Source organism: Macrotis lagotis, chromosome 2 (genome assembly GCF_037893015.1).
Source record: "Macrotis lagotis isolate mMagLag1 chromosome 2, bilby.v1.9.chrom.fasta, whole genome shotgun sequence".
Taxonomy (NCBI): domain Eukaryota; kingdom Metazoa; phylum Chordata; class Mammalia; order Peramelemorphia; family Peramelidae; genus Macrotis; species Macrotis lagotis.
Genome location: NC_133659.1, coordinates 188,011,186 through 188,037,422, shown reverse-complemented (window position 1 = coordinate 188,037,422; position 26,237 = coordinate 188,011,186). Strand labels below are relative to the sequence as shown.

The window sequence follows — 26,237 nt, the reverse complement described above, 5'->3', positions numbered from 1 at the left end:
CCAAGATAACATTCAATGGACTCTGCTTTACCCTGATCATACTTCATTCTGGGCCCTTTCCCCTAGGATACTGTGTTGGGGGAGGGGCTGATTTGCACATCTTTGGTGTTGAAATTCCTAGAGGCCTTGCTCACTGGGTTTAGGAACTCCAAGGGGCTACTCAGTGGACCCACCAGTAAGGAATGCCAGGAACTTTCTCTGGATTGCCAGTATAGCAGTGTCATTGGCCCTCTCTGTAGGCCTTGGGACTGAATCATGCAATCTGGGCTATGCCCTCAGACTAGAAAAGCCACAGGCTCCCTCAGTTAATCAATGCTGGGGAAGATCTGCTGTCCACATCCTGGCCTTGAGGCTAAGTGTAAACATCTGGAACTGTTTCTGGGTTTGTATTGGAGAAAGTCAGACCCTCCCACAGGAACAATGGGGGGCTCAATTGAAAACACAGGGCTCCTGGTCAGGAGTCCAGCTCTCCTGTCTGCCTGCCATGTATACTGCATGATTCAGGTTAGACCCTGGTCTCATCCTGATACTCATGCTTCCCCATGACAGACCTTTCTGGGAGATGTTCCTCTTTGTTCTTCTGTGGGTTCTGTGCATCCAAAATTTGTAAAGAGGCTTGATTCATGTTGATTCTAAGGAAAAGTCAGGAATGTTTAACGCAGTGCCTAGATTCTCTCTGCCATCTTGGCTGGAACTCTCATGTTGGGCTTTCTTAGCAACTCTTGACACATGTAAAATTGATATCACATTTTTTCTTTGCCTTCTCAGTGGGTGGGAAAGGGGTGAGAAAGAAAAAGATTAAAGATTCAAAATTTTTAAAAAAATGCTAAAAATAAGAATCACTTAAAATCTTTATTGATTGACTGATTGATCTTAGTGCTTAAACTGATGGAGATTCTTTAAAAAGGAAGTTCACATTGATCCTCTTATTAACAAGATAGGGAGACAAATAAACTGACTGAAATACACAAATGTCAAATCCTTCATCCAGCATTTTAAATACACCCCCCAATATTTATTTACACCCAATACTATATATACTTGCAGATTAGCTAATTGTGTGTTCTGTGTATTTCTGTCACTTTAGTCAATGACTTATCATTTAGCCAATAAGACTTATCAGAAGTATCTAGAATACTTCTTAGGAGATAATTGCTTTAGAGCAGAGTATGTGTAACCACTTAACATAGAAACCATGCCCAAATACACACACTAATTATTTTCTATGGGTTTTAAAAAAAAGATTTCAGATGTTTCGTATTTGGAGGTAAAGGAAGAGTTCCACTGACTTTTGGTCTTTGGCAAATTTTCTCTACAGGCTTCTATTTCTTTCAGTCAAAACCCAGTACTGCTTGCTCTAAGAATGATCTTGCTTTACCTTCTCCTCCCCTCCTAATCTTCTTTCCAAATCTAAATCTAATCCATTGAAAATTAATTAGTGATTTTGTGAGGTTTTCACAAAGAGAATGTTCTTTGGTACTTGGCTCCACTCTTGAAACATAAAAATTAACCTTTATTAAAGTTTTCATCAAGGTGGAAAAATTTAGTTTAGACTCAGGACTCTGGATCCTATAATGAGAAGTATGGCATAAAGGTTCATCACTGAAAGACTTCTTGGAAGATGAACCAACAGGTTGAACTTTTTTTGGATGAAAAAAATGCATAATGAGAAGTGACTATATACTTAGCACTGTACAAAACAAATAAACAAAAATATTCTTAAGGAATTCACAGGGGGAAATGATCTGTAAATAACTAGGAACAGAAGAAATATATGAATTGGATATAGTCAACAGAGGGAAGGAAAATGGGACTAGGGAAGACCTCCAGAAGGAACTTGAAGGAAGCCAGGAATGACTGAATGCAGAAGGATATCAGAGGTAGGCAAAAAAGGTGAGTAATTGTTTATAGAAATAATGGCATCTTTTGGATTCTTGGGTGAAAAATTATACAGTGTTCACCAATTCCTCTTAAACACACCTTTTCTAGACTTCTCCCACCCTATAGATTATAAGTTTCCTGAGGCTAGAGACAATTTCATTTTTTGTATTGTATCCTCAGCAGTTAGCAGGATGTCTGTCACAGAGTTAAAACTTAATAAACATTTATTGTCTGGCTGATTCCGATTGTAAAAATCAGAAAAATTCTTTCTGTTGTGGGAGAGTGGAACATGAGTGATCCTCTTGTTACCCATACAGGATCATAATCTGAGAAGGTAACCCTAGGGCCACCTGATCCACTCCCTGTGAAGTTGACACACAGGATAGTTAAGAGACTTGACCAATGGCACAAAGACAGTACATACACATTAGAGGAGAGAGTCAAACTCTAGAACTAGAGTTCATTTTTATTCTACCACCTTTTTTCTTATAATTGTTTTTATATCTCCTAATATTGAATCACAGTCCAAAAAATTTCACTAGCAAGGAAAACAATGAATTGGAGCATGCTAATGCAATATCTGATAATATTTTGTCATGAAGGACCAAAACTCCATTATCTCGTCTCTAAAATCTTTGCTCTACCATTCCACATTCCTCCTTCAATTATGGCATAATGGATATAGTATCTGGTCATCTAGGTGGCACAATGGATAGAGTGCCGGGGCTGCAGTAAGAAAGACTTGAGTTCAAATCAAGCCTCAGACACTTACTGTATGACCCCTGGAAAATCACTTAACTTATAGCTCTCTCAAGTTTCTCATCTGGAAAATGGTAATAATAATAGTTCTTACCTTTTAGGGTTGTTGTGTGGCTCAAGTGAAATAACATTTATAAAAGTGCTTAGCTTTTAAAAGATGCGTGGAACATAAAAAGCACTATATATATGTTTAGTATTACCATTATTTATATTAAATTATTCAGAAAAGAGCAATTAAAAAAACAAAACAAAACATATTTTAGTCTTCCACCAGTGAGCTAAGCTTCTATAGAGTAATCTGATCACCACCTGGGAAATATAGTTCCTCATTATATGAGGGAATTTAATAGGATTTGAAATTGAACTTAGATCTTTCTGCTGAGTTACTTTATTGGTGGAAGTACTTGGTTCAACTCTTCATAAGAACATATTATACAATAATATATAGTGTTACACTATTCTGAGTTTTCAGTGATACCTACCTAAAGTTAAAGTTAAACATGCAACAACTCTGGAATTTAAACTTCTACATTTAGATAAAGAAGAATTCCTTATAGTTTAAAATCCCCTGATTCCTTTCCTTTTTATTCTTAAGGCTCAGGTTACCAGAAGGATTTAGGTTAAATAAGTTTCCTGAATATAGGTAATGTGAGAGGATAGAATGAGCCAGATTGAAACTGTGACTTTACCTCTGAAGAACTTTAAAAATAGGACAATGGCCAGGATATGTTGGCTATTACCATGCCAAGAGGTCAGAAGATGGATCAAACCCTTTTGATTTCAAGAGAATTTCACTGAACCATATACCCCAAGCTCTGTTAACGTTCTGCCTAGTCTTTCAGAACCCTAGATAAGGTGTTTACACCCAGATAACGCATTTAAGGAGAATGTCAGTAGATAGTGAGGGCAGTTAGAATGCATATAGAAATAATTGTGATGAAGAACAAAGCCTCTTACTTCCCCTAACCCCCTTTACAAAGGGCACAGGAGAGATGCAGGAAGTCTCATGTAGGTATGAAACTAAAAGGGAAAAGATGCCACTTCCTAGAATGCTGTGGACTAAAGGCACTTGATAGAAAGCTACCAAGCAGTGAAAAAGAGAAAGACAGACAGAGAGAAATTTTTCCCCCAAAATGGTGTGCATCAAAGACTCATGGCAAAAAAGTCATGCAAGAAGTGGTGGCAAAAGAGTCAGAAGTGAGGAGCAACAAGAGGAAAAATTTATGTCTCCTCTTTGGGTTTCAATTTCTTGATCTAAGATGATCTTTAAGGTCCTCTCCAGCTCTACTTTCTATATATCTTATGAAGAACCTTTGTTAGCCACCATGAAATATATTTTGAAAACCCCTGAACTAGATTGATCTCTTAAGGTTCTATCTTATTTTATCATTAAAAAATCACAGATCATTAAATTTATGGCTATAAAATATACATCATAATCGACACAAAGCTTTATTGAAAACTGAGATCCAAAATTAAAAGAATCTGGGGGATTATAATTAAAAGGGAACTATTTAAATTTTTATTAATCCCCACATCAATATGGCAAGTAAAGTGATAAAGTAGTCATGTTAGGGGGAAAAAAGATGAATCCTGAAGTATGATGTACAAATAATTCTGAATGCAACATGTAGAACACTTTCATAAGTAGTTTGGGCCTACAGGCATTTTCATGAGAAAAGTATTTACAACTGGACAGAACTTTTATATGCTTCATTCAGGCTTCTGAAACTCATTGACTTTCAAACGGATGATTTTTCCATTCACAGTCTCCTGCATTATGGCCTTGATCTTTGGAACTGCAGAGACAAAAAGAAAAACAATCAGAATATGCATGATGAGCAAGTTCCTTCCTTGGTATTTCTCCACTAAAAATTATCTCTAAAACTTGCAGGCTTTGTGATTTCTGAGATAACAAGGAGCATGGGTTCATGTAAACTTAGTGGAGAAAATTTCCAAACAAGGCTTCTCTTACCTTCCTTAATTTCTAGAGGCAAGTATATTTTAAGAGAGATGATGGCTTGGCTTTTTGTTATTGACTCACATTTGATTTTAATGGGTATGGAGAACAATTACAATAACAATACATGAGGATGAAAACTTGAATTAAAAAAAAATTCCTTGAATTTCAATTTTAAGATTAATTCAGGTTAGCTTCTATTATAATTGGCACCAAACCCCAATCAATGGCAATAAACAAACAATAAAGTCTTTACCTTTCAATGCTACTTTGTAGTCATCTGTTTTTCTGTAAAAGATAAAAAAAACTTAGAGAAAAAACCATCATGAATAGTAAAAATTGACATTTCAATTGCATTGGGAGGATGATACTATTTATGTTATTATAGGTATTATTATATTTATTTTATAGGTGGAGAAACTAAGAATCCAAGAGTTCAAGAGGTTTGTCCAAGGGTCAACAGTTAGAAAGGATTAGAGCATGCAGGTTTTTCTGACTCTAGAGTCAGCTTCTTCACCACTAATCAATGCTGCCTCTTAAGAGCTTCCATGATTGGATATAGACAATTGGCTTTGAGAGCCAGCATGATACCTAGGTTATAGTGCTCTACATTTTTGTGTTCAAATCACAGTTCTCAAAAGGTGTAAAGATTGCTTTAGTGAACTTTTCTCTGAGCCCTTTATTTTGAAATTAGACTGAGGAATATTCTCTGTGAGTTAACTCTGGATATTTCTGGTCAGGGTCTGGCATGGTCAGAAACACGGTTTTGCAAAGAGAAAACATTTGAAAATATCTAAAGTCTGAATTTGAAATGAAAAACTTGGAGTCATCAGGGAACTAAGCTCTGAATCTTACTGTGACATTTAGTAGTTGCTTAATCTTGGTTAAATAACTATATCTTACCAGGTCTCAGTTTGCTTATCTGTAGAGTGGAGATAATAACTCTTACATGGAAGATGATAGGAATTCATTTTATAGAAACTTCAAGTGCTATATACATATGAATTATAATGATTATTATTTATAATCACTATTCCTGGGATCTTTACTCCACTGTGGAGTTCCAGAGGAGTCTCCTTAAGGAAGGGGTCATTGTTCTTGGGGTACAACTGCACCTATGGTTGTTCTGTCTTGGTGCCACCAGTGCCACTCCATACTACCAGCCACTGCCCTCCCTCAGGGTGAAAGGTACACCTCTGAGATCCCTTCCAGATCTAGAACTTTGATACTAATCTTAATACCCTAGTTAAGACTCCATGGACAAAGCCCCAAATAGGAATGCATAACCAAATGCTGTTTTCATATGATTTAGGACCATAGTTTTAGAGTGAAAGGGACCTTATAGGCCTTAATTAATTTTACAGGGGAGGGGGTGGCTAGGTGGCATAGTGGATAAAGCACTGGCCCTGGAGTCAGGAGTACCTGGGTTCAAATCCAGTCTCAGACACTTAATAATTACCTAGCTGTGTGGCCTTGGGCAAGCCACTTAACCCCATTTGCCTTGCAAAAACAAAAAATGTACAGGGGAGAAAATGAGTAGCAGGGAATTTAAGTAACTTGCCCAAGGCATCAGGTAGAAAACAGCAAGGCAAGATTTGAACCCAGCTCTTCTGACTTCAGAGTCAGTGTTCTCTCCATTGCACCATGTGGGTCCTTTGTCAACGCTGTGCCTGACGTACCCCTTTTCCTTGCCATCCATAAGGTGGCAGTAGGTTGCTATCTCGTTCTCCAGGTGGTTCTTGATACCCAGTAGGATCTTGTATTCATTGTTCTGGCGCTCCATGTCATGGCGCAGTTGCATCAACTCCTCCTCATAATGGGAGATGATCTGTTGCATGTCCTGGAGCTGGCAGGTGTATCGGGACTGGGTATCTGCCAACATACCCTCCAGGACACATTTCTGAAATCAAAACAAATGCACCAGGGTGGTCATAATTGTGCTTGCATTGCACAGAACCTTTATCCTAGGGGTCTCTTCTGGCATTCAGTTCTTCCTACAGCTGGCACTCATTGGCCAGTGATCAGGTGCCATCTTCCCATTGGGTTGGCTAGTTATCTATTCATGTCCTTATTGTAGATGTGCCTTGTCTAGGGTCAAAACAAAAGATCTGTGTGCCCCAGAAGAGATATGAAAATAGGGGCATCCTGGAGTCAGCTCACACTGTTAGCTATGGTTAGCAAATGACAATTGTTTAATTGTCAGTGCCTTGAAGATCAGCAAATGTTACAAAATAGGGCTTTATGTACAGTTTCATTGATTATCTAGACTTTAGAAAATGATACAAAAATGTATTAAGATTAAACTTAAAAATGTGTCTTTTGGAATCAATCATTAAGCATTTACATACATGTTCCTGCTTATGTCAAGGGGAAGCAATATTCCTCATCAAGAAAATTGTATGAAACTAGCTTCCTCAGTGAAAGAGCAAAGAGAATTTCCTGTCCTTTTTTAAAGGGAACATTACTTATTGCATTCTCTTTCGTGTTTTGCCTGACATGTTTGGCTCTCTACCTTGCCTACTTCCAGTGTCTCAGATGTCAAGTTTCATCATGATGGTAAACTTGAGGGCAAGGACCATGTTATGTCTGTCAAAGTTCTTCCTTTTCCTCATTCTCTGACTTAAATGTAATCTCTTTCAGGAAGTCTTCCTGGATCATCTCTCTAGATGGAAATCTCCCTCTTCAAATTTATTTTTCACTCTTTTGAATAGTGACATCATTTGTTTTTATTCTTCCATTATTTCCTGATTTGTTCCTCTTTCCTTTCAGTTAAACTCTCTTCCTAATGCCCTTCCTCATATTTCTCATGGTTCTTTGCCTGCTACCTCTCCTTATCTCATTCTTCCTTGTTTCACAATTATTTAGTTTCTCATCTTTTCCCCTTGGAGATACAAATTTTTGTTATCTAATTTCAACAGATCCCTCAGTAGACAAGACAGTTCTGATTCTCTAACCTAATTAGTATAATGGTTTTCTGCAGTCTTTTTCCTCTCTACTCAACCATCCCTTTCTCTCCAAACCCATTCTCTATATCAAGACTTTGTCTTTTGCTTTGCTGAAAAAAAAATCAAGATCATTCACCTCAAACTCCCTCATCTAACTTCCTCCTCATCTCATATTCCTTTCATATCATCTCACATTCCCTTGATATCCTTCTTTTATAAATCTGGTGCATTTTAGTTGCTTAATAAACGCGTAGTAATTGCTTGATAGATTGCAAGATCCTTGAGAGTGTGACAGTCTTTAAATTCCCATCTTCCATAATGAGACCTTGCACATAGTAGGTGCTTAATAAATAATGACTGAAAGGTAATTTGTTGCATCCTCTATCCTTCTACTACCCAGCACAGTGCTATGCAAATAGAAGGAATTTTATACATATTTTTTTGTTCTCTGCATTGAACATGGATCAACTCCATTTTCAATATTCTAATAGACCAGAGTAAATTGGAAACAGTTATAATGAAATACTTCCTTGTCCTAAAACATCATTAACAATTCCCATTATTCTTTTATGTGTGTATATATTTTGTGTGTGTATGTGTTTGTGTGCATATGTATGTATCCCTACTAGATGACTAACACAGTGCAAAATAATTACTTAATTTTAGTTGAAGTATGTTTCATGACCAGCCCCAAGGCTAGTACAACCCTTTTGTTTTTGATGTTTAGTCATTTTCAACTCTTTGTAACCCTCTTTGAGATTTTCTTAGCAAAAATGCTGGAGTGATTTGCTTTTCCTTCTCTAGGTCAATCAACAGATGAGGAAACTGAGGCAAATAGGGTTAAGTGACTTATCCATAGTCATATAGCTAGCAAGAGTCTGAGGTTAGCCTAGCATTTTGTCTTAAGGGTGGTAAGAACTTACTAAAATGTTGAATTGAATGGGACTAATTGAATTGATGGTTCCAGCTTACAATACACCCATATCTTCCATATTGTTATCTTAACAAGAAGTTGAGATCAGTTATACAGGTGGATAATCAGAAACTATATTGGATACTTGAGTGAGAGCTTCAAATATGGAACAGTCAGTGGTTTCCTGAGCAGAGACTCACTTTATTCTTCTGGGTTTGAAGGTCAATCTCTAGGGCCTGGAAGGTACGTCTCAGTTCATGGATATTGTCCTTGCTGCTCTGCACAGAGACAGCTCTGCTTTCCAATTCCTGTGACACTGATTCTGACTGTAGGGGCAGAAGAAAAAAGACAGAGTACGTTAGGATCAGCAAATGACCCAGGGAAACAGCTCCCCTCACCCCAATCATCTCAGGATTTCTTTTACCTGCTCTTTGTACCACCTGTCCAAGTCTTGATGTTTCTTTTTAATTATCAACTCATATTCATGTCTCATGTCCTCTAGGATCTTAATAAGATCTTCTCCTGGAGTTGAATTCACCCTCACGTTAACCTTGATGTCATCTGTCATGTGTTGTTTGCTCATTTCCTGTTTATTTTGGAAGTAGAGAGAAGAATTCATAATTACAATAAGTTTCCCCTGGATTTTTTCACTTATCTTTTGAAGCAGAAACATAACTAGGGTGGAGTGGCTAGGGGTTGGTACAGTGTGTGACATTGAGAAATGTAACTTAGAAGCCATGATAGTAAGTAACCAAATGAGATAAAGCACATAAAATGGTTTGCAAATGTTAAAGTGAATATAAAAATTAGGTAGTAATACTATTACCTCCTGCAATTTAACTTGAATGTCTTAATTACTTCCTGTATTAATTTTCCTTCAGAAATGAAAAAAGTTATTTCTAGGGTAGATTTTTAATGCTTGCCCACCCTCACTCTCCCAGGTCATCTAGCTCAACTCAATCATTTTACAAATAAGGAAACCGTGACCCAGAGAGATTAAACATTTGTACTATTTGCCTTAGGTGACAAAATTATGAGTTACTGCTTTCCTTAAATGGTTTACTTTAAGGTAGAGGAAGTCAATGGTGGTCTACAGGGGCTGTTTTTACCCTGACTAATATTAGACTCTCAGATATTACTTGCCTACGATAATGTGCAAAAAATAAAGTCAAAAAATATAACAAAACAAATAATCCCTCCATGCCTTTTCCTTTATTATTTTTTAAAACAAGTAGCATTAGGGTGTCATTCAAAAGACCTGTGTAGCAACTGTTTGCTCATAATCGCAAAATATTCCAGGAAGAATTCTCTTCTTCCAATAGTAGAGAACTATATATATATATCCAGAAGTTTCATTTATACCTAACAAATATCATTTACTGGGGCAGTGATTAGGTAACTGACAAACTGACAAAAGTGAACTTGTGAAAGAAACAAATTAGGTCACAAGCTAAAGGATTTGGTAAGGGTTCAATAACCTAGAGCAGAAAGGTACAACAGCTTTAAAGATTCTCTCATTGTTAATGCTTGTTGATTGAAGGTAACCAACACCCACTAGGTCATTATATAGCCAAAGGAAGGATTTATTTAACAAACTTTGTCTCTGAGTAGATTTGTCAAAGTCATTATACCCAAGCCTTATTGGATTACAATAAAAAGAAGACTTCAATGTAATGTCATTGTACACAGAGAATTAATTCAGATTGATAGTAATTTTTTCTTTTATCTTCTGATAATTTGGTGACATAGGGAATGAACATTCTTGGCCTTAGTAGAAGGCCATAGAAGAATATAAGCAGTGATAGATTAAATTTAAAAATATTGTCCACTAGTATATTTCAACATTGGTTTAAATATGGAAGCTCAGCATTTATGTTTATTCTTATAATAGTATATTTTCAAGACAAACTGTTTCCTGATCTTTAACAACCAATAATTCCTATTATGTAGTTAATGCTATATTTTCCATCAATAATCTGGGAATTCATAAGTATAGATTCCTATGCTCTCCATCAGCATAGATCTTATCCCATTCATAACTTAAATAATGATGATCATACTTATGATAAAAAATAAGAGTGGCTTTTGGTGGAGAGAGCCAACCTTAGACTCAGAGTGTCTTTAAGAGGTTGCATAACCTAAGATAAAGATACATTTGGGAGCTCTTAAAGTGAAGAGTTCGTGACAAACATATTTCCTGCTACAATACAGGAAAGTTCCCCCCGCCACATTCAATAGTTTAATGCATTATAAAGAGTCCTGACTGGCATTCTATTTGTGGTACTTCCTTCTTCTTAGTCATTGATTTGACCCAAGACTTGAGGGTCTTAAAAGATTTCTGGGTGAAAGACCTTGAGACCTTTGGTTATTCCCACCTCCTCATGGTGCTTCTTCATGAGAATAAGCTCCTTCCTCATGCTTTCCACCTCTATTTCCAGGTCGGTTACAACAATTGTCATGTCATCCAGGTTCTTCCGAAGTGCTTCTACTTCTACTTCCAGGTCTTTCTTGAAGGAGAGTTCATTTTCATACCTTTGGGTTAAAATGAAAGGGAATAGACCCTTACTGATTCAAGGCTAAGGCATCTGTTAGAACTCATCCTGGGTTGAATTTAAAGTTTATTTTTTCTTTTAAGTGAATTTCTTTTGAAGAGAGACGTGTCAACAGAATCAGGAAAATTATATACATAATAACTTTAATAATGTAAATGGGAAGAAATGTTAAAAGAATAAGATTGGAGTCTAAAATTTAGCTTGACCCTGGAGAAGGGTTTAGAAAATATATTGCATCTATATTGGCAGACATGATCATTTGGTTTTGTTGAATCATTTTGTCTTTTCTTTTTAATTGGTTATAAGGGATAGTTCACTGAGTAGGGAAGGAGAAAGATAAATTCAGAAATGAGGGTGATATAAAAATGAGGGAATGGGAAAGAGAAGGAACTAAGACTAACGTGTCAAACATTGTAATAGCACTTTTTAAAAATATTATCTCATTTGATCCTCACAAAAACCCTGTCAGGCAGGTGCTATTATTATTCCCATTATACAGTTGAAGAAACTGAAGTAAACAGAGGATAAGATTCATTGATTGAGTTATTGTCAATCTGACCAATGAAACTAATTCAGTAGATTTGCCATAGACTAGAATCATAGCTGGTAGGAACTAGTCTTTGAGGTCATCCACCTAATTTCTATATGGCCAGAGAGATCACTTATTCTACTTGCCCTCATTTTATAGTCATAAAATGGATAAAGTGGATAAAGCACCAGGTCTGGTGTCAGGAAGGTCTTAGTTCAAATATGACCTCAGATGTTTACTAGCTTTGTGACTCCAGGCAAGTTACCTTGACTTGTTTACCTCAGTTTCTTCTTCTGTAAAATGAGGCTAATAATAGTATCAACCTCTTAGAATTGTTGAGTAGATCAAATGAGATAATTGCAAATTGCCTGGTATATAGGAAGCACTGTGTAAATGATAGCTATCAGTAGTTCTTTATACATAAGCCTGCAGAAGTCAGATAGGTGGGGCAGAGCTAGGATTTCCACCTAAGACCTCTGGTTCCAAGACTCAATTCCAAACCCAGTAGGTAGATATTGGCTAGATAATATTTTCCTGGACTTTTCCTTTGAAAAATTGAAAAATGGTGACAAGAAGGAACTCACTTGAGGCTGAAGTCATCCACTGCCATCCTGGCATTATCAATATGGAGAAGAATCTTTGCATTTGCTAGCTTTCCATCCATAATCTGTAAAACACATAAGGGTCAGTCCATTTGATTGCCAGTTGTCCAATTGCCCTGTAACTAGGGAGAGGAACTTACCTAGCTAAGGGTGACTATTATTTTCCTCTCTGGATGGATCTTTCTTTGAAGGAAATTAAAAAAAAACCCATCATGGAGCTGAAAGAGACATCAGATATCATCTATTCCACCCATCTCACATCTAAGAGACATAAAAAGAATTATCCAATACAGTAAATGTAAAACTGGAATTTGAACTCGGGTCATAGGGTCTTCAATATAAATATGGAAAAGATTTCAACCTACCTAGTTTAGAAATAAGGAAAGTAAGGTCTAGGGATCTTAAGTGACAGGTCTGAGGTCATTCTGGTGATCTTGCAACTATTAGTAGTAGACTTTGAACTCAGGTCCTCTAGCTTCAGAGTCTAAACTCATTTTACTCTATCATGCTAATCAAGAAATTGAAGAAGCGTTTTGTACCAAGCATAAGGGACATAAGAATGACTTGCTAGTAACAAGAAGTTTAGGGACTGAAGAACAGTAAATTCCTGCACGTGTTTGTGTGTGTGTGTGTGTGTGTGTGTGTGCGTGCGCATGTGTGTGTAGCAGACAAGGTCGGTAGGGATACAAGAAGAAAAACTGTTTTATTTCTTTCCAAATGGCATGGTACGAGGATGAAATAAAGAGAAAATTGGTCTTATAGTCAAGAAGACCTGAATTCAGATTCTACCACTGACACATACTGGCTTCTGTGACCCCAACCTTTCAGTACCCCAGGCAACTAGTTTGGAGAGCAGTTGCAGGTCTGCATTGGTAGAAGGGATTTTTGCACTAGAAATGTCCTGTACTAATGTAATTACAGATCTATGAGAATATTTTCCCCACATTACTGCTACATAGTAGGTCTTTATTACTGCTTGTGACCCTCCTTTCTCTTCCCTCTCTATATTCCTTCCCACAAATAAAAACAGAAATATAAATCCTAGAAGATAATAAAATAGACTAACAGCTATCCTTCCATCTGGGTTGTGCTGGAGTCATCTCATACTTGCCTATGAGAAGTGATGTTTAAATTTTCTGTGTGAGCCTTTACATCTCAGAAATTGGCCAAAGCTACAAAGGACATTGAAAAGTGATGTTAATAAGGCAGATTAAATTAAAAATCTATGACTTGGGTATACTTCCTTCCCCCTCACCCAGAGAGCTGACTGTTAAAGACTTACTGGTTTACTACTGCCTCCCACTCTGTTGTTGGCATTGCATTTAATGGGTAATCTGTAGCCTCCAAATCATAAAGTGGAGCTTAGGCTCCAAGGTCTGTTCTTTATGGGCCCTTTAAGTTTCTATTAATCAATCCTCATGTAGGAAAGTTATAAGAATGTTATTGTATTTTCTTAAGACATTAGGTGATTTTTTTAAGCTGGATCTACTTAAGCAAAGGCAACCAACTAATAAGTAATAATAACTAGTATTTACTATACTAACTAAACATTTTACAAATATTATCTCATTTATCCTCACAACAGTACTAAACAAATTATTGTTGACCTTGAATCAAATAGAACAAAACATACCCAGGTCAAGCACATGGTGATATCTGTGAAGAGAATTTGAGGTGAAGCCTTGAATGTCAGAAACAAAATTCCATGTATATCTCTAGGGAGAGGCCAATGGGAACTTTCCCCTGGCAGGAGAAAAGGCTGCTGCAGGAGGGGCCCTTTGAGACTATTCCTCTGATATGGTTGGGGAAGTAGTGGGAAACGGACTTTCTTATGCAAATAGTTATTGTTTCTACTTTCTGAAGGACCAAAAATATTCTCTGCACCCTCTAAATTTCAGTTCCCTAAGGCAAAACCCTGATTATCAAGAATCTTCATTTTAGAGAGGAGGAAACCAAAGCTTTGAGGGGAAAGAGTAAGGCACCACAGTGAAAACTAACCTTGGAGTCAGTGGATTTGGATTTCAATTCTGACTCTGGACTTTCTACCTAATGTGACATGAAGCTCAGTTTCCTTTATCTTTAAAATCAGGGTATTGAGCTAGATGAACCCTTAAGTCCCTTCCAACACCAAATTCATGATTCTATCAATCTGTCATTGGTCTCATAACCAGTACATAGCAGTTTCATAAGCACTGAAAAGGTTTGACATCTAGAATCAAATACAAACTTCTCTGTCATTCAAAGTCCTTCTCAATCTAGCCCTGTCCTACCTTTCCAAGCTACTCACATCTTATTCCTGACTCATACTCTTTGATTCAGTGATGCTGGCTTTCTGATTTTTACAAGAACAAGACATGCTGGCTTTTGTACATTTTCTCTGTCTTCTCTGTCTGGAATACCCATCCTCCATCTAACTACTGATCCCTGGCTTCCTTCAACTAAAATCCCATCATCTAAAGGAGACTTTTCCCATTCCCTTTGAATCTTAATGCCTCCCTTCTGTTAATTAATTCCTATTTATCCTATATAGAGCTCACTTTGTACTTATTTGTATATTGTCTCTTCCTTTAGACTATAAACTCCTTGAGGGCAGAGGCTGCCTTTTATCTGTTTTTGTATTGATGGCAATTATAATGTTTATTTTGGCAATTAGGTAGTACAGTGAATAGAACACCAACCCTAAAGTTATATGAGCTCAAATCTGGCCTCAGACTTTTATTAGTTGTATGACCCTGGGCAAGTCACTTAATTGTCTAAATAAATAAATAGAATGTTCATTGATTGGTTGATTGAAATTCAATGCTTTGTTTACTTTCCAGTGAAATTTTTTCATATCAAACATGTTATGTGTAACTTAACATCAATGCAAATCTTTTCCTCCCAACTAATCAGTCCCCAAGAACTTATTAAATGTTTATCATATGTCAGGTTCTGAAGATACAAGTAAGATGATCTGGGAGAGCAACTTAGTATATTTAATTTTATGGCATTTGAAGGAAATAGATTTCAAATAGTTTATAATATCTAGGTGGTGCAGTGGATGGAGCTCTAGACTTGTAGTCAGGAAGCTTTAACTACTTGAATTCAAATCTGGCCTCAGACATTTATTAACTGTGTAACCCTGGGAAAGTCACTTAACCCTGTTTGTCTCATTTTTTCACCTCTATAAAAATGAGCTGGAGATGGAAATGGCAAAACAATCCAGTATCTGTCAAGGAAACCTCAAATGGAGTCACAAGGAGTTGGACACAACTGAAATGACCGAATAAAATTACCTATAATAGTAGTTGTGTGTGTGTGTGTGTGTGTGTGTGTGTGTGTATGTGTGTATGTAACTGGTTGAATGAGGCATGGTGCATAGCAGATAGAACCTTGGTTGAATAGGATGTTAGGACTTAGACCTGAATTCAAATCCAGACCCAGATTCTTCCTGGCTGGACAAGTTCCTTAACCCATCTCTTAATTTCCTCAACTATTATGGAAATAATAACAGAACCTATACTCCAGGAATGTTGTAGAGATCAAGTGATACACTATTTGTGAAATGTTTAACTGGCAAATAGTAGGCACTAAATAAATGTTGGTTTCCTTTCTGGGATTTCAGTGGCATAAGGAAGTCTCAAGTGAGAGATGAGCCTCAAACCTCTACTACTGATGTAGGTCAGCTTTTCTCTGCCATTTACAATCTTAAGAGAGTCCTGACTGTTGGCAAGGTTCAGTGATTTGCTCAGGCTCCCACTGCTAATATTTGTGCTACTAGTGGGACTTGAACCCTCTTGGTTTTGAGGTCAGCTCTGTAATCTCTGTATAGTGCTGCTCTTTACAATTCACTATGGCACTTTAAATTTGGATCCCATATAAAACAGTACTGATCATGGGGAACTTGCTATAAAAGAACCTAATCTCAAATAGGATGAGTTATAAGTGAAAAAAAAAGAAATATATTTGGAAAAAAAATCTTTGTGGGAAGAATTTTGGTGAAATAGCTGACGACCAGAACCTCTAGATTGTCTATAATGAACTTTAAAATCTCCCCTAGTGGGAATCCAACTTTCTTTTCTATGGTTTACTAAAGAGAGACTTACATTTAATTCCTGCACAACTCAGGCTTTATATGACTTAGGGCAAATCAGTTCACTTTTTTGTAAGATTCCCTCATTTGTAAGATGAGGATGATCATAGCCCCTACTTCCCAGGGTTGTGATGGATCAGATGAGATAGTATTTGTAAAGAGCTCTGCAAACCTTAAAACACAATATAAATACTAGCCATTATGAACTGTTCTCATTTTGTAAATTATTTTGCATGCATCATTTCATTTGATCCCCACAAAGCTCTCCCTGAGGTAAATAGCAGAGATATTATTGTCTTTATTTTGCAAGTGAGAAAATTGGGGCTAGACGAAGTTAGTTGAGTGATTTCTCTAGGGTCACACAATCAGTTCATGTCTGGGGTGGGATTTAGGGCCAGACCTTCCATATTCTAAGTCTGGTGTCATATGACATAGTTCTTTGTCTTCTAGCTTGGGCTCCATGGGCACATCCAATGAATATTAAAGAATGACATGATTAATGAACCATGTATAGCATGGTATAGGGAAGAGAGAATTATTTTGGTAATGTCCTTCCTAATGACCAATCTTTCATGAACAAAAATCGAACCCCTGGGTCTTTTAATTTTACCTAGAATACCCTGCTCAAAAGCTTTGGTTAATGCCCCATCACATTAAAGAGAGACTGGGTGCTTGAAAGGGTCAAGAATGTCCTCCTTCATCTCTTCCATGTAACGTTCCTGGCTTCCTTCTGGACTTAGCTCAGCCACACTAACTTCCTATTACAATCTCTTTTGTTGCTACTTCTCTCTCATTCTCTTGTATTTACCCCCCTTTTCTTCTTCATCATCATCTTCTTCTTCCTCCTTCCTCCCCCCTCCTGATTCTTTTTCTCCTCCTCCTTCCTCCTCCTGATTCTTCTCCTCTCCTCTTTCTCCTCTTTCTCCCCTCCTTCTCTACATGGGTGCTGTCCCAAGTCTATATCCTGGATCTTCTTCTTTTCTCTCTATATCCCCTTTTAGTGATCTCATCAACTTCAGAAAGGTCTCTTATAAGCTAAGGAGCTGACTTTCTCAGATTTGTAGATTCAACCCCAGTCTCTCTCCTGAGTTCCAGTTCCCTCATAACTGACTGACTAGTGAATATATCTAATTGGCTGTTGCCCAAGCATTTCAAACTTAATAGTCCAGAACTTTTCTCTTCTTTCTAACCTTCTCTTCTAACATTCTCTAGTTCTGTTGAAAGCCCTGCATCTCCTCTAGTTACCCAGGCTCTCAACTTCAACCACTCTCAACTCTTCCCAATGTATTTCACCCATTTTCCCACCCAATCAATTGCCAAGCCTTGTCAATTGTACATGGGAAATCTTCCACATCTATACCATTTAGTGCTGGCACAATTATAATCAGTTCAGTCCTTCTTTAACTCTCTTCTGATGTCTTCCATGTTCTTTGTTTTGCCCAGGTTTGGGCCTTAAGGGCTGATTACTGAATATTTAATGATCTTAATGACAAAAAACAAAAAAACACGTGCCTCTAGACCTTAGTCATGGAGACTCAGATTGAGAATAGACTAAATGCCTTTTTGAGGAATCTTATGTAAACCATATTAAGAAGGGAGGGTGATTCTTCTGTAAGTAACTATTTCTGGCATGGCAGGTAGGTGATACAGTGAATAGGACACCAGGCCTGGCATAAGGAAGGCTTAGCTTCCTGAATTCAATTTGGCATCAAATATTTACTAGTTGGGTGACTCTAGGTAAATTACTGTACTCTGTTTGCCTCAGTTTCCTCATTTGTTAAATTGAGTTGGAGCTGGAAATGCAAACCACTCCAGAATCTTTGCCAAGAAAATCCAAAATGGGGTCATGAAGAGTCACAAATGACAGAAGCTGATTGAAGAAGAATAATTTCCTGCAGGCTATTGTGGCTATTGACCTGGATTCATTCCTTGAAGGCTGAACTCTGGAGGGGTACACTTCAGGTATTTCTTTAGATCTACTTCCTGAAATTATTTAGCAAAAAGCTTATTGTAAAGGATCTCTGTCATTGACTCAATCAAACTAGAAGATGAAATTACATTTGAGGTCTGTATATATCTGATTTTGGAAGACTGAACTATGTAGTGGCATACTAAATAATCTCCATTTCTAGTTTCTCCTCTCTGTGACTGCCAAATTGATATACCTGAAACATAGATCCAACTAGGATGTCACAGTGGATAGAGCACTAGACCTAGAATCAGTAGCATCAGAGTTCAAGTCCATTCTTAGAAATTTACTAACTGGGGGACCAGGGAGAGGCAAGTCACACTCTCTGAGTTTCTTCATCTGTGAAATGGAGCTAATAAAAGCATCTATCTCTCCGGGTTGTTGTGAGGAAAATTGAGTCAATATTCTCAAAGTGCTTTGGAAACCTCACAATTGAGTCCACATCTCCATGACCCTATTTTGGGGATTTTCTTGGTAAAGATACTAGAGTGGTTTGTCATTTCCTTCTCCATCTCATTTTATAGATGTGGAAACTGAGGCCAACAAAGTCATACAACTAGTAAATGTCTAAGGTCAAATTTTGAACTCAGACCTTCCTGACTCTAGGCTTAGACCTCTGTCTACTGAGCCACTTAGATGCCCAGGGATACATAGTTGGTAAATGCCAGAAGCAGGATTTATACAGAGAGAGGTAATTTAATATAATCCTTCCATTACACAGATGAGGCACTGAGAACCAGAGAAATTGAAGTGACTTTTTGTGCAAAATTTTAATTAGAAATCTATCATTTTCTATCACAACACAGTATCTCTAGGTAATGTCTTTTCCTCCTGAGCTGAATAACCAAATTGCATCTCAACTTGTTCAATTATATCTTATTATTATCTGAGACACTTTTTAAGACTTAATTTATACAACTTTTACAATTTCTTATCAAGGAAACAATTATTAAACATCTATTATGTGTCAAAACTATGCTAAGTGCATTACAAATATTATCTTATTTGAACCTAATATAACCCTGGCAGATAAATGCTTTATTATCTCCATTTTATATCTGGAGAAACTCTGACAGACAGAAGTTAAGGGACTTGCCAAGGGCTAATGTTTAAGGCTGAATTTGAATTCAAGTCTTCCTCATTCCAAGCCCAATGTTCTATCCTCTGCACCACCTAGCTGCCTCACATGATAATTTATTTAGTCAAATGTGGGAGTGGTTGAAAATTTCAGCATCTGTGATAAATTCAGCTAAAAGTGGTGGTGGAGATATATTATTGTCCCTGATTGGCTGTGGATTCTAGGGGAAGGGTCTGATAATTGACCTTTTAATATCTGGTAAGAGACAGATATAGCACTGGCCCTCAAGTTAAGAGAACCTGAGTTCAAATCTGACCTCAGACACTTATTACTTACCTAGTTGTGTAATCTTGGGAAAGTCACTTAACCCCATCACCTTGCAAAAACCAAAAAAAAAAAAAAAAGAGAGAGAGACAGTATGATGAGTCCCATTAGTGGATCTTTCATTCCTCAGGATTCCCAGAGTCAGGGAAGGAAAGGGTATAGAAATATAGATGTGGGTCACCTTGGCTTAAGACAATTGACTAGAGGATTACTGTAGGGAGGAAGAACGATTCCTAGGTAGTGGTATTGTACAGCAAAGTTCTGACCACCCTTAGTTCAACTCTGTTAAATGTGGGAAAAAAATTGTCGAATTCAGAATTCAGATTCTAAGTATAAACCTACAAAGTGGCAAAGTTAGAAGGAACCCCAGAAAGCATCCAGTTCTTAATTTGGAGAGGAGGAAATTGAGCAAGGAAATAACTTCCTCAAAGTCATACAACTAATTTTTAGTAGTTCAGCTATGGTTTGTTTCAAAGTTTAAACAAACTTTAACAAAGATTTAAATAAATGAGTTCCTTGGGAATAGGGGTCATTTCTTTCTTTGAACCTATATCATCAGCACTAACACTGTGCCTGTTCAGTTTTGTTCAGCATTTATCATCTGTGTGACCTTGGGAACTAAGTGGTTCCTTGGATTGAGCTCTGAGCCTGGACTTAGGAAGTCTCCAGTTCAAATCTGACTCAGGCCTTACTAGTTGTAAGTTGCTCTGAGCAAGTCCCTTAACTTCTGTCTCCTCAGTTTCTTCAATTATATATAGATAAATAAAACGCATTAATAACTTTTGTTCATTTAACAGGGTTAACTGTCTTACTCAAGGCCAAATTTGAACTCAGATCTTCCCAATTCCAGACTCAGAGTTTTATCCACTGAGCCACCTGACTGCCCAAGGTTACACAATTGATAAATATCGGGACAGTATTTATCACAGGAAGAAGTAATTTAATAAATTCCTCCATTTCACAGGTGAAGAACCAAAGCTCCAGAGAAGTTTGCCTTTGGGAAAAGCTTAGATTAGAAATAACATAATATCTCTTTTTTTCTTTTCTTCTTTTATTTTTTGTGGGGCAATTGGATTAACAGGATCACACAACTAGTAAGGGTCTGAGACAGGATTTGTACTTAGGTCCTCCTGACTCCAGGGCTTGAGCTCTATGCATTGTATCACTTAGCTTCTTTTTCCCACTGATTTGAACCACACTGCATCTCATCTTGTATAATTATTTCTTATTATTTATCTGTAAAAAATTTTAGAACATATTTTTATTATTTTTATGAAGGTAGGAAGGAAACAAATACTTATTAAACACATATTGTGTACCAACATTCTGCTAAGTACATTATAAATATCTTATTTATAAGTACTTTATTATCTCCAAATTACAGTTGAAAAAACAGTAAGTGTCTAAGATTGGATTTGAACTCAGGTCTTCCTGACTCCAGTCCTGGTGCACTCTCTCCACTGTACCACCTACCTGTCCCTATATCCATGCTGTATGTTCTTATAAATAATTGCTGATCAATTGACTGAGAATGAAATCACTATGGTCTGGACAGAATTTTTTTGATTATATCATGAAAGGATAAAAATAAACACATTTATTAAACACATACCCTGTGCCAAAAGCTGCTCTCATGTAATTCTCATAATGATTCTGGGTGGTAGGTGCTATAATCATCTCCATTTAACAGATGGGGAAACTGAGGCTGAGATAGGATAAGTCATCTGGTCAGAGTCACACAGCTAATAAATATATGAGATAGGATTTGAACTCAGGTCTTCCTGACTGTAGACTTCATTCTTCATCCATTGTCCTATCTAGCTCTCTCAATTTGGGCACCCTTAAAACATTAAAGTCTTCTTTGGATTTCTGCAAGCCACTGTCCTCATTCATCTTTGTCTTTGTTCTGCTGGTCTTGTTCCATTTTTAACACGGCTGCTCAATCTTTCTTGTCTACATTACTGCTACCTTTGCCAGTCATGGATAATTAAGATCTCTTTACAATAGCCCAGTATATTAAGGTTCTTTTACTCCTTTCACACCACCTCTGGGAGACTGTGCTACTCATTTTACACAGAGGAAGACAACTTAGGCAGAGGAAGTGATACATTCATGATGAGAGAGTTAGTGAGAGAAGACAGCTGGAATCTGGGTCCCCAAGAGCTTTGAGATTTAGCAATTATATTGATTTGATAAATGATCTGATTAGCATGTTTCCAATTTTTTCCCCCCAAAGCCATATCCTTTATGTACAAATCATAGCTATAGTTCTAGGAGTGACCTTAGAAATCCTCCATCAAGTTTTCCCATTATACAGATTAGGAAAATGAAGTCCAGGGTCAAACAGGTTGCAAGCAGTAAGTAGATCTGAGCTTTGAATGACCAATTTCCTACTATCTCTAAATTTCCCTCTTCTCAAACCAAAACACCATCATTAACCATAAACACAGTGAAGGATTGTTGAGTCACCTTGTTTTTTCCCTAACACCAACCATGTACTCTATAGTTAAAATAATTACACAGTCAGTTATTAGGTCGATTATTCAGTAATTAGGGTTCATTACAAGGACAGATTTATATTATCATAATATACAACTTGGGAATATGGGGTGTTGTAATAGTAATACAAAAGACTCTTTAAAGCCTGTGATCCTCTTTTTAGTTTGGTTAAACCATGGTGGGTACAGCGATGAGAGTGTTCAATTCAGAGTCATGGGTTCTGGATTTGAACACAGTCTTGCTACTTTCTACTTGAGACCTTGGGAAAGTCTCACTTAACTCTTCTGTGTCTCAGTGTCCTCATTTGCAAAAATGCAGAAGCCAGACTAGGGAAAAACTAAGGTCCTTTTCTCTCCCTGAGTCTATAATCTTTCAGAATATTGACTGAAAATGCTTTATATTTGTTAAAATTACAAAGTTAAAAAATTAAGTAACAACTCAGCAAATATTTCTATGCTTTTCCTTATATTATGCTTGACTTCAACTTATGTTCAGCTGGGAAAAAACTGAGGAAAATAAATGGTTGAACTTTTCAGAGCTGGGATGGAAATTGTTAATAGTTCATCTCATCCTGGAACTATCTTGTTCTCATGAAAAAATAATGATAATATTTCTAATGTACTTTTAATATTACTATTGTACAAAGGTTTACTTTGTCTTAAGGCAATTTTAAATTATTGAAGCTTAAAACTATACTGAGATTTCTAGATAATCCTGTATCATCTTATCTGAGCCTCCCAAGTGTATTGAGAAGTTGTATTATTTCCATTTCAGAGATGAGGAAAGTGAGGTACACAACAAAGAAGCATCTTGCCCAAGGTTGTACAACTTTCAAGACCCAATGGTAGCATATGAACCTGTGTCTTCCTGATTTCAAGTCTAGCAATCTATAACCTCTAAGTTGGGTCAAATCTCCCTTCAAACAATTCCCCCAGATGGGATATTGAGATGTTCTTGGTAATATTCTTCAAAGGAGTAAGTTTTTGTATGCAATTAAAAAGATGACCTAGCCCAAGCTGACTTGGAAGGAAGATGGAACCATATTAGGGAAAGTGACCTTGAGAGGGGGGCAGTTTCTCTTATTTTTTTTTTTTTGTGGTAACATTTTGAGAGAGGTAGGAAAATACCCTTCTGGTGCTGGGGGAGGCAATCTGGTACAGCTGGATCTGACATCAGAGAACTTAAGTTCTGATCTCAGCTCTACTATTTATTAACTAAGTGACCTTGTGAGCCCCAATGCTTAACTAGCACAGTGTCTGGCTCTTAGTGGATGCTTCAATAAAGGCTAGTTGACTGACTGATTGGCTCAGCCTCTGTGGTCCTTTGTTACCCTAAGCTGAGAGGGTTTCACTGGAGATGTCCAAAGTTTATATTCTTTATTTTATCATACTCTTGCATAGTCGATGGCTTTTTTTTTTATTATGAATGAGTTTTTACAGATTGAGTCTCCCTTTTTTGTCAGAGAAACTACTTAAAAAAAGATTAGTTCATTAAAAAAGTGATGGACTACCCAAAAACTTAGGTCCAATTAAATTCTTAGCATCCCTATGTCTTGGGGAAGGTCACTTAACCTCACTGGATCTCTGAACTTTCATTTGGAAAATAATAGGAGTTGGGGGAACATTGTCATGAAGGTCCCTTCTAATTTCAGATCCATGATCTTATGAAAATACTTGGGGGTAGCTAAGTGGGGCAGTGGATGGAGCACCAGTCATGGAATCAGGAAGATCTGAGTTCAAATGAAGCCTTAGACACTAAGTTGAATGACGGTAGAAAAGCCACTCAATCCCAATTGCCTCAAAAAGAAAGAAAGAAAGAAAGAAAATGCATCTACAGCAGACTCAAATAGGGTTCTCTCTCATTTTCATAGAATTAAAAAGTTAAAGCCCAAAGGGCCATCTAATCCAACCCTTCATTTAAACAGGAAGATATTGAGACATTCAGAGAAGTTGAATGGCTTGTTCAAGATCATATAGGTGGTAGCAGAGCTGAGGCTCAAACCCATCTTCTCAGTCTCCTGGTTTATATTGATTTAACATTCCCAAAATTATCTAGGATAATTTTACCCAGAAAAAAGGGAACAGTTAAGGTTCCTTACTGTAGTCACCACTTACCTGCTCTTGCAGTTGACTGATATTTGCCTCATATTGAGAGTAATCTTGCTTCTTGTCAAGATCCCTCTTCTTATGCCATTCCAGAATGCGATTTTCAAGTTTTATGTTGGCTTCCTCCAGGGAGCGTACCTTCTCCAGATAAGAGGCTAGGCGATCATTCAGATTCTGCATTGTCTGTTTCCCATTCCCACCGATGAAGATACTGCCTCCTTGGTTTCCACCATAGCCCCCTCCATAGCCCCTAGCTCCAGGAGATAAGCAGAATGATCTAGTGGAGGAAATCGAGACTCGAACACCTCCTGCTCCTCCATGGACACTGGGTGCCCTAGGAACGATCCCAGACCTGACCCAGCCATAGCTTGAGCCCCTGAAGGCACCTGAAGGGGACTGGAAGGGACTTGGACTGGAGTTCATGTTCCCATCGGTCAGTAATGCAGCTCTGGGCTCTTCCTTCCTACTGGCACCTGCCTAACTGAACTGCCTACAGCTGCCTCCTCATTCTTTTATGCCCTTCCTTTTCTGTGGGAGTACTCCTCCCTTCTGGGCCACGGGAGCAATGAGATCTTGTCTTGTGCAATCTGTGTTTCCTCTTGGTCAATTCTGTAACCTTTACAGGTTGTTGTCATTGTCATTTGAAAAAACAACATGCAGGTTTTTTTTTTCTTGTCCTCCTTTCTTGTTGGAGGCCATGAGGTGTGTCCCAGGGCCCTAGGTGTATATTAGATTCAAGTAGGTTGTTAAGTTTTGAGTAGAAGCTTTATATGTTTCCCTTTGTGATTAAAAGAATCTGACACAGGAACAGATTAAAATCCAGAAAAGTTGAACGGGTGTGGTGGTGGGAGTTTCCTTGTAAAAGTTACTGAATTAATAGAAAAACAAAAGCAAAACAAAAGAAAAGAAAAAACCACCCACATTTGTAAGACTAAAGTCAAACAGTATGAAACTGGCTCTAAGATTTTTAAGGATATAATTTCTATCAAGAAAATGGCAAAATTGATCAGCCACTCTCAGTACTGAATTTTGTCTGCATGAAATAAAGAATATAAATGGAAAGTAATTTCAAAGGGATAGTTTTTAATGTGCAAACCCTAAATTAGAATTAATTAATTAATAATTGTATCCCTCATTTCCAGAGTGCCTTTCATCCCAGCATATCATGAAACTAAACAAACTCTTAGCTGAGTGTTGTATATAGCCTCTGGGAGGAATGTAGCAGTTGCTTAACAATCTCCTGACAACTTGACAAAGCAGTTGAGGTCAGAAAGTGGGAAAGATATTCCATTGTCTGATGCTAACTGTGGGGAATTTAGAGAAATGCTTGGAGATTGCTCTGCAGCATTTTCTTTGAAAAATAAATTACATTAATAGCTTTTGCTTTTGTTACCTTATCTTATATTATCAAGTTGTATGTATGGTATATTTCATACAGTTTTATGGATATTTTATATCAGCCAATATATTTCTTACTCCTCAGAGAGACATGCCTTCCAATTAAAAAAAGAAAAGAGGAAAATAGTTTAGTAAAGCTAACCAATATAATAGAAAAAGTCTGACATTATAAGCAGAATTTTATGCCCATAATCTTAAGAATTTACCACAGAAGGTGACTCAGAGCAGGTGTTGAATAAATGTCATTTTACTGATTGCCTCTGTAAAAGAAGGGAAGGCAGAAATGCTTTCTCATATCTCATGTTTAGGATCAAACCTAGTCATTTTAATTTTCTAGCATTAAGTTTCTTGTTTTGTTATTATTTATTTTTATTGACATTATTGTTGCAATTGTTTTCCAAATTCTACTTATTTCACCTTGAATCAGTTCATACAATTTTTCCCATGCTTTTCTATCTTCATCTTTCTTATAGCATAATATAGTCATGTACTACAACTTGTTTAGCCATTCTCTAGGCACTAGGCATATGTTTCATTCTCAGTTCTTTGACACAAAATTCTTAATATCATTTATTGTATTTAGGTGTGCACAGTGGATAGAACAATGGATTTGGAATCAAGGAAGACTCATCTTCATGAGTTCAAATCCAT

The 26,237-nt window shown here is 37.1% G+C and overlaps 1 protein-coding gene across 1 annotated transcript; it reads right to left on the bottom strand.

Moving 5' to 3' along the window:
• Window positions 1-867: 867 nt before the first annotated feature.
• Window positions 868-24,705, bottom strand: KRT23 (keratin 23). The gene is made up of 8 exons (XM_074223960.1): window positions 24,198-24,705; window positions 12,124-12,206; window positions 10,834-10,990; window positions 8,883-9,044; window positions 8,659-8,784; window positions 6,280-6,500; window positions 4,857-4,888; window positions 868-4,439 (listed from the first exon to the last, which is right to left on the bottom strand). Exons 1-8 carry the CDS (start codon window positions 24,609-24,611, stop codon window positions 4,354-4,356), a joined length of 1,281 nt encoding a protein of 426 aa, XP_074080061.1. The 5' UTR covers window positions 24,612-24,705; the 3' UTR covers window positions 868-4,353.
• Between the last annotated feature and the right edge of the window lie 1,532 nt (window positions 24,706-26,237).

Excerpts from the sequence above, each read along its gene's own strand:
- KRT23 (XM_074223960.1), bottom strand. The coding sequence starts at position 24,611 with ATGAACTCCAGTCCAAGTCCCTTCCAGTCCCCTTCAGGTGCCTTCAGG. Across the intron at positions 10,991-12,123 it reads GTGGATGACTTCAGCCTCAA|GTATGAAAATGAACTCTCCT; the intron begins GTGAGTTCCTTC and ends TTTAACCCAAAG. Across the intron at positions 4,889-6,279 it reads ATGGATGGCAAGGAAAAGGG|AAAAACAGATGACTACAAAG; the intron begins GTACGTCAGGCA and ends TATCTTTTACAG.